At 50.7% G+C, this 12,444-nt stretch overlaps 3 protein-coding genes across 8 annotated transcripts in view; 1 reads left to right on the top strand and 2 right to left on the bottom strand.

Annotated features, from left to right (window-relative positions):
* NCBP2 (nuclear cap binding protein subunit 2) overlaps positions 1-197 on the bottom strand; it is a 31,147-nt gene extending 30,950 nt beyond the window's left edge. For 5 of the 6 annotated variants that reach the window (XM_024752058.1, XM_024752061.1, XM_024752060.1 and 2 more), the window contains exon 1: positions 18-171. In XM_024752058.1, the coding sequence (XP_024607826.1) occupies positions 18-95 (78 nt within the window). In that variant the 5' untranslated portion in view covers positions 96-171. Of the gene's footprint in view, positions 1-17 lie in introns of all 6 variants that reach the window. The other variant, XM_024752063.1, reaches the window with a different exon arrangement.
* Positions 198-228: 31 nt separating this feature from the next.
* NCBP2AS2 (NCBP2 antisense 2 (head to head)) lies at positions 229-1,075 on the top strand. Its single transcript, XM_024752065.1, has one exon. It carries the CDS (start codon positions 326-328, stop codon positions 623-625), a length of 300 nt encoding a protein of 99 aa, XP_024607833.1. The 5' UTR covers positions 229-325; the 3' UTR covers positions 626-1,075.
* A 2,184-nt stretch (positions 1,076-3,259) lies between these two features.
* On the bottom strand, positions 3,260-8,723 carry PIGZ (phosphatidylinositol glycan anchor biosynthesis class Z (Gwada blood group)). Its single transcript, XM_024752125.1, is given in 3 exon segments — positions 3,260-6,513; positions 8,515-8,684; positions 8,686-8,723. Coding segments are annotated over 3 exon segments (1,776 nt in total). The 3' UTR covers positions 3,260-4,945.
* Positions 8,724-12,444: the final 3,721 nt, after the last annotated feature.

The raw sequence follows: 12,444 nt of genomic DNA, 5'->3' as shown, positions 1-12,444 counted from the left end.
TGCCCCGCTTGCCTCACCCGGAAGTGCTGGTCCCGGTACTGGCTCAGCTCGACGTAGGAGTCGCTGCGCAGCGCCTTCAGGAGGCCACCCGACATAACGCACAGATTTCGGTCGAGGTCGCCGCCACTGCGAGAAAAACGAAGCCGCCCCGGTGGTAGCGGAACCGGAAACGCTCGGAGGCCGCTGTGAAAAGTCGAAATCCCGTGCTCCAATCCCAGCGCGGCAGTGTCGTCACCCGGCGGCGCCGGCGCAGACGTGGTCGGTAGTCAGGCGTCGCCGATCAGAAGTGAGAGCGGCGTGCTCTGGATTACGGGGCGCTCCGAGGATGATTCTACGGCGGCTGCTGGCCGCCCTGTTGCACAGCCCGCAGCTGGTGGAGCGTCTCGCTGAGTCGCGGCCCATCCGGCGTGCGGCGCAGCTCACCGCCTTCGTACTGCTGCAGGCCCAGCTACACGGGCAGGACGCGGCCCGGCGCCTGCGAGCCCTCGCGGCAGGGGCCGCGGGCTCCCTGGGCTGCCGCGCTGCCCGCTTCAGAGACACCTTCATTCAGGAGCTACGCCGCAGCCTCCGGGAACGCCCGCGGCCACCACCAGGTAGCCAGAAGGGCCCGGGAGCAAACCCCTAAACCCAGGCCGGGCCGAGTCGAGGTCGCCTGCTTTCCCTTCCGGGCTCGACACCGGCCTCGGCGCTATGAAGTCATCCCGGACACTACGCATGGCTTGGAATCCGGACTCAGATGGTCCGCCTACAGAGGTCCCGCTCATCAGAGAGCCCAGGCCATACCGACACCCCTGGTGAAGGGAGCCCTGTGATCGGTCGGGACACAGCGTATGAGAAAAGCCCCCGAAGCCTGACAGAAGTAAAGACTGGTACCTGATACACCGCGCGGGCAGAGAGCCATGGACCAAAGTACAACCGGAAAGAGGGTCTGCCCTCTGAAATGAGACTAAAACCAGTGATGGATGCTGCTGCCTGTGCACTGATATAGCAGGGCACTACTTCCAGGGGAGATCCTGGATGAAAATACAATCCTGCAGTTGCCAAAATCTTCTGATTAAATGTGTGAGCTGAGTAATGGGTATTGTTACCGGACAAGGTTCTTTTGCCCCATGCGTAGAAAGCCAAACGCTGAGATGCAGAGGTTTGCAGCAAAGAGAAGGTTAACGCTCAAGGCTAGCGCTAAGGGAGGAGGAGAACTAGTCTCAGATCTGTCTCCCCCAAGGCAAGGGGCTTCGGGTATTTTGGGGATGAAGAATAGAAGCAGGGCGGCCTGAGACGTGGGGAGCGTGGGGAAAGGTGATTGGAGAAAGGTGTGATAATTGTAGTTCTGCACAGGTGTAACTAAGCCACATGCATCTGCAGCTTGAAAGATGGAGGCTTTAGCACCACCTGCCTCTGCCGGTGGAGTTTTCGGCCCTCTGATGTCAAAAGGTCAGGAGCATGCCCAGAGCTTGAACTAGACACAGCCAACTGCAAATTCCTGGAAAACAACTCCATCAAACATCTTATTGTTTAGGCTTTGTGCTGCTTGGAGGCCTTGTGAGTCTTAAAATGACCTTGATTAGTGAAGGCAGGTGAAATGGATTGACTCATTACCCATGGTTTCAGTGTGAGCTCCCTGCTTCTCTGGCAAGGTGGATTTAGGATTCCTGGGGACTTGTAGGCCTATGGTAATAGTAGTTAGCACATATTGAGTACTTACTCTGTACTGGGCACTTGCTAACTGCACTCTGTGTGGGTTATCTCACTCCTTAAGACAACTTTCATATGAGGAAGTATAAGACTACTTAAGTTGCCCACGGCCTTACAGAGTGGAATGTGAATACAGGTGTTTGACTCCAGGGCCCATGTCCCTAATCACATTTACCCTGCAGCATTTACCCTGACCTTCAATGCCTCCCTTCCCTGCCACCAACCACTATCATCACTGGGTGTTAGGACAACTGCCTACCATGGAACAAGCTACCTGGATTCCTTGTCCCTATTTTAGAGGGGCTAGGATGCACTCTAAAGACTATGCTCCAGCTAACAAACCCACGATGAGGAAGTCCATTGTATGCATTGATTGTCTCTAATCAGGCTACACAGTTCATCATGCAATCTAGAAAGCTCGAAGCCCAAGAAGCTTTTAGGCTGGTGACCAGTCTGTACTCTGGCATTCTGATAGTCGCTGGATAGGGTGGAGAAGCAAAAGCAGCCTGTCCTCCACTTTCCTAATGGTCAAAGTTCTGATTTGACATTCCATCCTCCAGTCTTCCCATCAGAGGGGCTTCTATTTAATCCTCTCTGAGGCCAGTGTCCCACTCTCCTAATGACAGAGTTCTAATTTGGCATCCTACCCTCCTGTACTCCCTCTCCCAGACCAGAGGCAACTCACTGGACTCTCCTTTGACCTTGGCAGTGAGGAGCCAGAGGAGCTTGTTCAATCTACTGCCTTGTTTGCCTCATTGGTTTCAATCCCACTCCTTGGTCTCTGGACCTGAATATCAGAGGAGCAGAATGTTAGCAGTCCCCAGCCCAATCCCCTACCCTCCACATAAACAAGCACACTCACAGTCGGGTCTTTTTCTAGACTAGCAGAGACAAAGAGGAAGTGCAGGAAGCAATGAAGCTTCTAGACAAGCTGGCCATTTGGTAAGAAAGGAAGGAAAGCAAGAAATGAAGGCAGTTTATTTTTTTGCGGGAAGAAGTGTGAAGGAACTAAGTTCCCTCCGTTTTTGTAAAAGGAGCCTGAGAGCAGAGAGAGAGAACTGGGTCCTTTCTGCTCCAGCTAGAGGAGATTTGGATGCCTCCCCGCTTTGTTGGAGAAGTCTCCAGTGTTCATAGTCAGTGGCTTGTCATCCCACCAGGTACCCTGTTACTAAAGAAGCAGACCAAATTCTTCCCACCATCCCCAGTGACAACAATCTCCCAACATACCTTTCAGGCTAGTCTGAGCTTTGTCAGAAAGTGAAGCAGGGAAGTAACTCACTCCACTATCCTGCAGGACAATTCCAAATCACCCCTTGGTGCCACACAAATCTAGATACCAACACTTTACAGACAAATTTGTTGCAGGTCAGATCACTACAGTCTACACAGACTGCTACACCAACAGCTCCTCCAGGGAATTCTGAGGTTGTGAACCCAACTGGGGAAGGGAAGAGAAGTCCCGAGAAGCCCAGAGGAATTTGGGACCTTTGAATCTGGGGTGTCTCAAGGTGGCATTTGGTTTTATCTGTTGGGCAGAAAAGCCATCTTTGGCTGCAAAGTAAATAAGCAATGTCGCGTGCCAGAGATGATGCTAAGCAGTACAGGTAGGAAGACCAATCTGAAGTTCGTAACAAACCAACCAAAACAACAATGAACTGTCATGAACAGGTACTATAGAGTTTTAAAGAGGGAAATGTCCGGGAGTGTGCTACAGCCAGCTCAGGAGAGAGATCCTTGGCATCTCCTCCCAAGTTGAGTAACATCATTTTAGTAGTTTGAAATCAGCCACGGTAAGAGTATTTACACCACACAAGTCAGAAAACACTACAAATGGGGGCTAGTTTGCCCTTAGAGAACGGGTTGCTAAACATTTACTAGCATGGCACTGACTCTCCTCTCCCTTGGGGTTGGAGTCCTGAGCAAAGTGTGGCACTAGGACCCAGCAGCAGCCACAGAGCAGCTTGCCTGCGGTGGGTGGAGCTTTAAGATGACCCGAGGCTTTAGCCAGCAGAAGGCGGGACTAGAAAAGCGCTCGGGTTTGGTCGGTTGTACAGGTTTGGCCGCCTGCTCTGTGCTCCTCCAGCATACTGCTCTCAGTGGCCTGGGTGCTTCTTGTTCTCACGAGATGGCAGGGAGAACGAGGACAAGCTTAGTGCCACAGCCCCTCATATTCCCAGCGGACCGGGCGGGGGTGCCCTGTGTTGTGAGGAGCAACACGCCCCGGTCTGATGGCTTCCACCAGGGCGGCAGGTGTGGGTTTGGCCCGGGGTCTGCTCTCCATCCTGTGAAGGGGCTCCAGACAGAAGCTTTGAGCTTGGAGAGTGACCAGACCACATTTAAGGTTTTGTGCTCAAGTGCCACCAGGTACTGACTGAGCCTTCTATCTCCATTCCCACTGGGGCCAACTGAGAAGGGAGAACATCTGGGCTTGATCCCTCAAGGGTGAGATGCAGAAACGTTCCATCACCTCTTCCAGGGACAGGAGTAAGAGAGTGGGTGGGCAGAAAAGTTCCAGAACTACTTTTTTTGGTAATAACCAAGCACTGAGACGGTAGGTAGGCCCTGAAGTGCCATTAAATATGCCACACCCACTTCTATGCTTACAGAGCTTTGGGAGAGACATGCCTGTCTGGCCAGGGAACGTGCTGCAGACCCAGGAATGACACAGTGTTAGCTGGCAGACACCTCAGAGACCTTCTGATCCTTGTACAGACTGGAAAACTGAGGCTGGGTGAGGGGAAGGGGCTCTCTTAAGATTACATAGCCAGTGTGTAGCAGACCAGGGACGAGAACTAACTCCTCTGAATATGAGCTACCTGCTCGTTCTACATCACTACACTGCCTCCTTCCAGGTATCTAGGAAGCCAAAGGGTTGTCATGACAGCAAGAGGTAAGGCATCCTGGAAGGTTTGGGGGGAGTCATTCAGGAAAGTCATTAGGAGATTGTTGTCTCCTTTCACAGTCAGGTGCTATTTATATGTTTAAAACATCACAGTGGCTGGAAGGAATAGGGCAGGAACAGGCATTTTGCGTCATTGATTTCACCAGGTTCTTTGGGGACCTTGGCATCAGGACTGCAACTGGTCAGATCTTTGGTTTTTGAGGGAAGATGGGTGTCAGTTTACCCAGAAGGTGGAGCAGTCAAAGGCTGTGCACAGGAGAGGTGGGGATTCTGGAAGGGAAAGGGAAGGAAGAGAGTCAGGGCTCTGTCCCAGCCCAGCTCTCTACCTAGAAGGTGGAGCAGCACCTTCACCTATGGCTGAGCCTTGGGCAGGGTCTTTTCTGTCATATTGTCAGGCTTCTCCCCCAGCTCCAGGATGTGAAGGCTGAGATGGTACCTCCAAGCCCCGCTCAGCAGGGAGGACAGGGCCGGTGGGTCCTCCAGAGTCAAGTGGGGAAAGATGAGTGTCTCACTCTTGAGGGGGAAGCTGCACTTCTTCATGGCAGACCTGGTGGTGCCAGGGGTCACCACAAAAAGGCGGCAGAGCCACGGCCCACCAGCCACGTGGCAGGCTGGTCGTCTGGTGAGGTTGCTGAGGGCTTGGCACAGGAGCTGGTCCTCAGCCCCGCCCATGTCCACCACCTCCACGGGTGAGCCGAGGCCCGGGAGGTGCAGGAGGTGCCGGGGGGGCATGTAGGTGTGGGTGAAGAGGAGTGTGTAGTGGGTGGGTACACGCGGGGGCGCAGGAGCGCGAACCACCTGCTCCAGGTGCCCCAGGCCAGGCACTAGGCCCCCCTGGTGCAGGCAGCCGAAGAAGAGGGCACCCAGGGCATTGAAGAGGACCAGGGTGCCCTTGCAGGGTGCCAGTTGGGTCTGTAGACTACAAAGCAGGACGAGGGGGACCAGGAGGGGGATCAGGAACCGAGCCTCCTGGTGGCTAAAGGCAGACAGCAGGGCCAGGGGCATGAAGTAGAGGAGCAGGAGGTGAGACCTGGGGCTGGACTGCAGGCTCCGGGCAGCCAGTGCCCTTGGGAGGCCCATCTGTGTGAAGGCCTGGAGGCAGGCTCGCAGCTGTTGCCACGCGGCCTGCAGGGCGTGGGCATGCAGCACCCCAAAGAGCAGGAAGCCATTGACTGCCAGGTGAGTGAGCCGCATGTGTGTGCCATGCCTCGCCAGGTTTACGGGATCCAGGTTGTAGTACAAGAAGTTGGCAGGTGTAAGGACAAGGGTACTGGGTCTAGATGGACTGGAGAAATAGCAGCTGTCCACAGCCACAAACCCCACTGCTGTGAGGGTCGCCCCTGGGAGCAGCACCAGGGCTTCCTTGGTCAGCGACTTGAAGCTGGGGTTTGTGGCTCCATAAGTACCCCAGAGGAAGAGGGGGACCAGAGCAAAGGCCAGAAAGGTGGGCCGGTTGAAGAAGCCAGCAGCCATGACACCCCCAAGAAGCCAACTGTGCCACGACGGGCCTGGAGAAGGCTTCTTGGGAGTGCAGCTCCCAGCTACACGGGGTGATACCAGTACCAGCAGCCACGCAAAGAGCAGCCCCTCAATGGCATTGGAGAAGGTCCTTGTGTAGAAGACCAAGGTGACGTAGGAACCAGACAGCAGGACCAGGGCGTTCCAGCGCTCCGCCCCCCAGCGTGGGGCTAGGTGGTACACGGCCAAGTCCAGGGCAAAGGAGAGGGAAGCGAGGAGGAGACGGGGCCCGACCAGCAGCGCATAGCCGCTCACCGGGCCAGGCCACGGCCCCCACTCTTCCCAGAGCCTGAGCAGCCAGAAGGCGGAGCCAGAGGTCAGCAGTGGGAAGACCACTGTACGGCAGGGGCTGCTGGGGTGAAACTCCCAGGGCCGCGTGGCCTTTATGCCCAGGACGTCCTCTGCAGAGAGAGAAGGAGAGGTGAGCCAGGTCCCAGCGCAGAGGACATTACGGACAAAATCCTAGGATGGCCCCCAAGATTTTCCAGCCCCCTGGTGTACATGCCGGACATAATCCCTGGGACTGGGAAGATGACAGAGTTCACTCCTGTGATTAGGTTACGTCACAGGGGTCAGCTGACCCTAAGATACAGAGATCACCCAGATGTGTGTGACAAAAATCACATGAGCCCTATAAATCAGCTGGTGGCAGAAGAGGACATCAGAGGTGAGAAGGATTTGCTGGTTTAAAGGTGGAAGGGGCAGTTGGCAAGGAATGTGGGTGGCCTCTGGGAGCTGAGAGCAGCCCTTGGCTTACAGCAAGCAAGGAAATGGGGCTTTAGTTCCATAGCCTCAATGAACTAAATTTGTTCAACAGCAAGAATCGTCTTGGAAGCAGATTTTCTCCCAGAGCTTCCAGACAAGAACTCAGCCCAGCCCATACTATGATACCCTGACCAGAGAGCCCAGGCTGGACTTCTTCTGATTTACAGAACTGTGAGCTGCTGGTTTTAAGCTGCTAGGTCTGTGATGGTTTGTTACACAGCCCACACCTGGGAAGTGAGGTAACAGTGTGTCCTGGACAGGATGTATGAGAAGGAGCAGGGGGAGGCCCCATTCCTCTCCTTGAGTTCTAAAGTCTCCAAAGTCAGAGTCAAAAACGCATCTCTGTGATTATGACTGTTACCCAGGACAGCCAGTGTGAGAATGGGGGAAGGGAATAAACAACTGTGGTTATGGTCAAAAGCGACTGGTTTTGTCTATGATTCTTAATGTTTAAAATTAAGAATATACTCATGTAATGAAAATTACTTGCTGCCTGGGGCTAGTCTGTGACTCTGTGCCCCACTGTCCCAGAGCTCTAAGGGGTGGGGGTGAGGAAAATAAACTCTTAATTTCTGCATCTTAGCTCCAAGCTCTACATCATCTCACATTTGATAACACTGCTGGTTGTCTAAGGCTCTTTGCTTCTCCTTATTCTTCTGGCCTTTTGGCAGTTTTTTCCTCTCTGTCAGAAGGTGAAAGGGAAACAGAAAACCTCGGATCAGATCAATCTGGCTGCTTTTTACTGGCTCAGGTTATAAAAAAACGGGGGGCAGGGGTTGTGGAAAAATAAACTGGACCTTTCAACTTTAAAAACAAATCCACCTGTTGAGCCCTGTGGCAGAGATAGCTGATATCTCCCCAATCAATATCCATTCCTTCCTTCATCCTTAGTCTCTTTAGCTGGGCATTTGGTCAGATATAAACAGTATATTTTTTAGCTTCCGTTTGCAGGTACATGTGGTCACATGATACATTCTGACCAATGGGATGGAATGGGCAAAAAGAATGTGACTTTCAAAATATGCCCTTAAAGAAAGTAGGCATGCCTATCTCTTCTCTGGTGGCGGGAAAGACTTGGTGTCAGACCTGATGCCTGGAGCACAAGCAGCCATCTTGAACCATGAGGAGGAAGCCTTGTGACCACAGCATCTGAAAGGCCTCAAGGTTTCCAGCAACCATCTTCATGATGTGTCCTATACCGCCTAGAATTTAAGTTCTAAAAAGTGAGCATTCTAGGTCTGGGTTCCCTCAGCCATCACATGAACCTACAGAAGAAAAGTTTCATGATTATTTTATGTCACAGCCCTGTGTAAGTTTCCCCAATCACTGGGGAAGCCCAACTCTAAAATCCTTCCACTGAGAAGCCCAAAATAGCTTTTGTTCTGAATGACCTGTACTGTCGTTATAAGCAGGAAGATGTCAAAGAGGCTGGCATTTCATCGGTATCATTTAGAAGGTCAATGTCACCACTCAGGAAGGAGATGCGAAGTCCCCACTCCCAAATTATTATGCCAAAGAGGCTTGTGGATTCACTGCTCACCTGCACAGACATTTTTCTCCCTCCGCACTAAACAGCCGATCAGCTCCTTGACCAGACTTTGCCGCAGCCTACTGTAACCACACATGGGGAGCTTTACCTGCCATGACCTCAGGAGACTGGAAGAACTCATCTGGGTGCACGTAGCCTGTCTGCGGAAGGAGACACCACACCAGGCGGAGCAGGCTGAGGCTGCCCCACAGCACCCTGGCTACCATCTTCATATCAAATTGCTGCCAGGACACAGGGCCAAGAGCCTAGGATGACTTCAGCTGCTACAGATGCTATTCTGGTTCCACAGACCTGCATCTGAGGAGCATAACATTTGTTAGTTATTATAAATTATATGTTCAGTTGTCTGAACAAACTCAATATGGGTCTACACACAATAAAAATGTTAGTAATAATAGCTGCTATTTACTAACTACCTGCTAAATGCCAGGAACTTTACATCCATATCTCAATTAATCCTTTCCACAGTCTGGGGCAGTGGGTCGTATTATCTCCATTTTACAGATGGGGAAACTGAGGCCTCTGTTGAGTAACCTGGTTACTTGCTAACCATATTTGCTAAGTGTCTATATATGGCATTTGCTAAATATTTTTCCTAATACGACATTTTGCTGAGTGTCTAAGTATGACATTTGCAAGTAGGATTAGGGTACCTTCCAAATCTGGGTCTCACAGCCCCATCCTATTCACCAGCTCCTATTCACAAGCAAGCATGGCAGCCTGGCTCTTACACTTCTGAAAACTTAGGAACCTCAATGGATTCCATCCATTTCTTTGCAAAAACGAACTATATTCGACCCCATGGTCTTCAGTCACTCCCTCCAACTTTCACACATCCTGCATCCTACCTTTTGGAAGGTGATGGAAACACTGCTGTGGTTTGAATGTTTGTGCCCACCCCCTCCCCAGATTTGTATGTTGAAATGCTAATTCTGAAATTCTAATGGTATCAGGAGGTGGGGCCTTTGGGAGCTGCTTAGGTCATGAGGGTGGGGCCCTCGTGAATGGGATTAGTGTTCTTATAAAAGAGACACCACCCGTTTATAAAAGAGCTCCCTCACCTCTTCCACCATGTGAGGACACAGCGAGAAGTTGCTGGCTATGAACCAGGAAGAAGGCCTTCATTATGCTGGCACCCTGATCTCAGACTTCCGGCCTCCAGAACTGTGAGAAATAAAGTTATGTTGTTTAAAAGCCACCCAGTCTGTGGTATCTTGTTAAAGCAGCCCAAACAGACTCCTCTTGGTGGAGGTTCTCACTCCCTCTCACTCCCTTGACTCAAAGATCAGTGGCAATCTGAGTCCACGGCATGATGGACCTTTTTATCAACACCAGTAAATTATCACGGGTGCATAGAAAAACAAGTCTGACAACGTGTTTGTTACTCCTCCAGAAATACATATGGTTCCCTGACTTCCTGACTTTGATATTTTAAAGCTTGACCATAAACAGCTATTGTTCTCAGATATGACATCAAGTCATAACAGAGGAGACAAGACAAAGTGAAGCAATAGAACAGGAATCTGGCAGATGTTGACAAGGAGCTTCCTGATACTAAAACCTCACAGAGCTTAAAAGATAAGTTTTGCAGCCTCTGCTCACACTTTGCAACTGAATTGTGCAGACTATTTTTCCAGAGCCAGTGAATATCCTGACTTTTAGAGTTTTCAGATAGAAGATGAGGCCAAACTTAGCACTGGGAAGCAAAGGTTGAATCTGAATTTTTTTCATTAATAGCCAATTTGATACTGCAGGACAGGGCATGGGTGTGGGGTGGAGACAGGGGTAGGGGCAAAGCACGATACCCATCATACAGGACAAACTTGGTGGTCCTGTAGGCCTGGTTCAGATTCCAACTCTGCCATTAGTAGCTGTGTTACCTTGGACAAGCTGCCTATATGCCTAAACCTCAGATTCCTTATCAGGGAAGTCAGATAATAATATCAAGCTCACAGGGTTGAGGGAGATTTAAGAGCTGATGCGTGGAGGGCACTTAGTATACAGAGTTTGCAATGTATAAGTGACCAAAGCTAAAAGCTATTACTACTTTTAGTTGAGGCACAAATAATAATCCATGCTGCTCCAGACACCTAGGTGTTAGTTTGCAACCTTCTTGGGAGCTTCTGAAACTGGCCCCATAGGTGAAGGGCAGGGAGAGACTGAAGAAAGAGGCAAACCACTGCAAATTGGTAGGTGGCAGGTTTAAGAAGCAAGAGAACCTACTTACCAAGCTTGTCTTGGGTGGCTGCAAGATGAACAGATCTCCACACCCGCCTGCCAGAATCTTGAAGTTTACACAGAGGACTGAACTGGGCTCCATCACGTACAACGTCCAGATGGTCTCAGCACCACATGACTATCTCAAAGCTGCGTCCTTGGGCAGCTTCTAGCGTGAGGAAGACAAGCAGAGCACACATTCCAAGGATGGGGAGGTGGTGAGGGGCCTCCAGTTGCCGGGGTCCAGCTCGTGGGTCACATGCTCTCTATGACCTCCTCCAACACTAGGAGATCCTCAAAACCAGCACTTCTACTGACTACGATAATAACCAGGATTTGGTATAGTCCAATTGTCAAGATACATTTATGCATGTGTTTGAAGCTTTTCTCAAGTATAGAACTTTTTTTCAAGTATGGAACTTTTACTACATGATTAGATTAAAACACCAAATCTATTACACTGATAGGGAACCCAGAAACCCATCCTGCCCTGCCCTGGTGTGAGTAGGTACATAGCAAGCCTGGGTCCTGAGTCTGTACTATTTTCCTTCTGCAGCAACAGAGGAAATTCATCCTGTTTAGTGCCCACCATCTATTCCCCCTTTCCAGTTAACAGTAGTCAGAATTCCCACTCAGAACCGTACTCTTCACCCCCATCACCTATTTTCAGCTATGTGGCTTGGGATTTGATCCCATCCCCAACCCAGTTATAGACCCTGAATTGTTTAAGCCAAATAACATTTCCCATCCCACTGGCCACACTAATTGGTTCAGGGTTGGGCGCATGACACGCTGGTCTGATCAGAGGAACTAAGAAAAGTACCGATAAAGGTGCGTCTTGGCCCTTCTCCTCTGCCAGGCTTGGTGGGATGAGGCTGCAGGGGTGAGAGGGACATCACTCCTTTGCTGGTATTAGTAGTCTCTCCCACCTTTGTAAGTATTCCTCTGTGTTGTGGTGAAAAGTGTGTCCTCTGCACCTTCCTGGGGCTGACGAGCAGGTCTTACAGAAGTAGTCCACTCTAACATTCCAATCTCATATTCCCTGACTTTGTCTGTATAAATTGGGAAAATCATGCAGTGTTTTTGGTGAATAGCACACCTCTTCCTGCTTTACACTTCACCTTTAGGGACATGCTGGGACTTGAGTCTAATTGTAGGTCTAGAAGCAAAGGGAGGGGTGGGAGTGGGTCCTGAGGAGAAACAGCACCGTCTTGCAAAGCAGCTGCTTTGGGGAGGCCATTACAATTTCCAGTGCAGGGTTAATCCCCTCAGATGCCAGCGGAAAGTCTGCTTCTACTGCTCGAAAAGTCTCACCAGAATTGAGGGACTCAACGTCTCCATCCCTCTCAGGGTCTTCCCACTTGTCCTCATTCCAACTTTCAGTATCCCATCTCTTCGCAATCAGTGCCCTCACTTTAACAGTAGATACCATTGAGACTGGGAATTCAATTTGCATTATAATTCAGCCACTCACAGAGTGAGATATGGGGTTTGTTTTTCAGCCAGCTTTTGGGTCATTTTATGAGGATCTTGAGCTGGGAATTTAAAGCCTTGAGCTTATCCTTCTCTTTTCCCAATTTGTCCGGCACAGTTAGGAACCACCAGCCAATCTCATTATACTATTTAGTTTGACTAAAATGTTCGAAGGTCACCCAGGAAATTTCCCTGGTAGTCCAGTGGTTAGGACTCAGCGCATTCACTGCTGAGGGCCTAGGTTCAATCCCTAGTTGGGGAACTAAGATCCCACAAATCTCGTGGCATTGCCAAAAAAAAAAAAAATTTCAAAGGTCATCCAAACCCT

Source organism: Neophocaena asiaeorientalis, unplaced genomic scaffold, assembly GCF_003031525.2.
Source record: "Neophocaena asiaeorientalis asiaeorientalis breed wild unplaced genomic scaffold, Neophocaena_asiaeorientalis_V1.1 scaffold293, whole genome shotgun sequence".
In the NCBI taxonomy this organism is placed as follows: Eukaryota; Metazoa; Chordata; class Mammalia; order Artiodactyla; family Phocoenidae; genus Neophocaena; species Neophocaena asiaeorientalis.
The sequence above is the reverse complement of the archived record's forward strand: the minus strand, read 5'-3'. Positions and strand labels throughout refer to the sequence as shown.

Excerpts from the sequence above, each read along its gene's own strand:
- NCBP2AS2 (XM_024752065.1), top strand. The coding sequence starts at position 326 with ATGATTCTACGGCGGCTGCTGGCCGCCCTGTTGCACAGCCCGCAGCTG.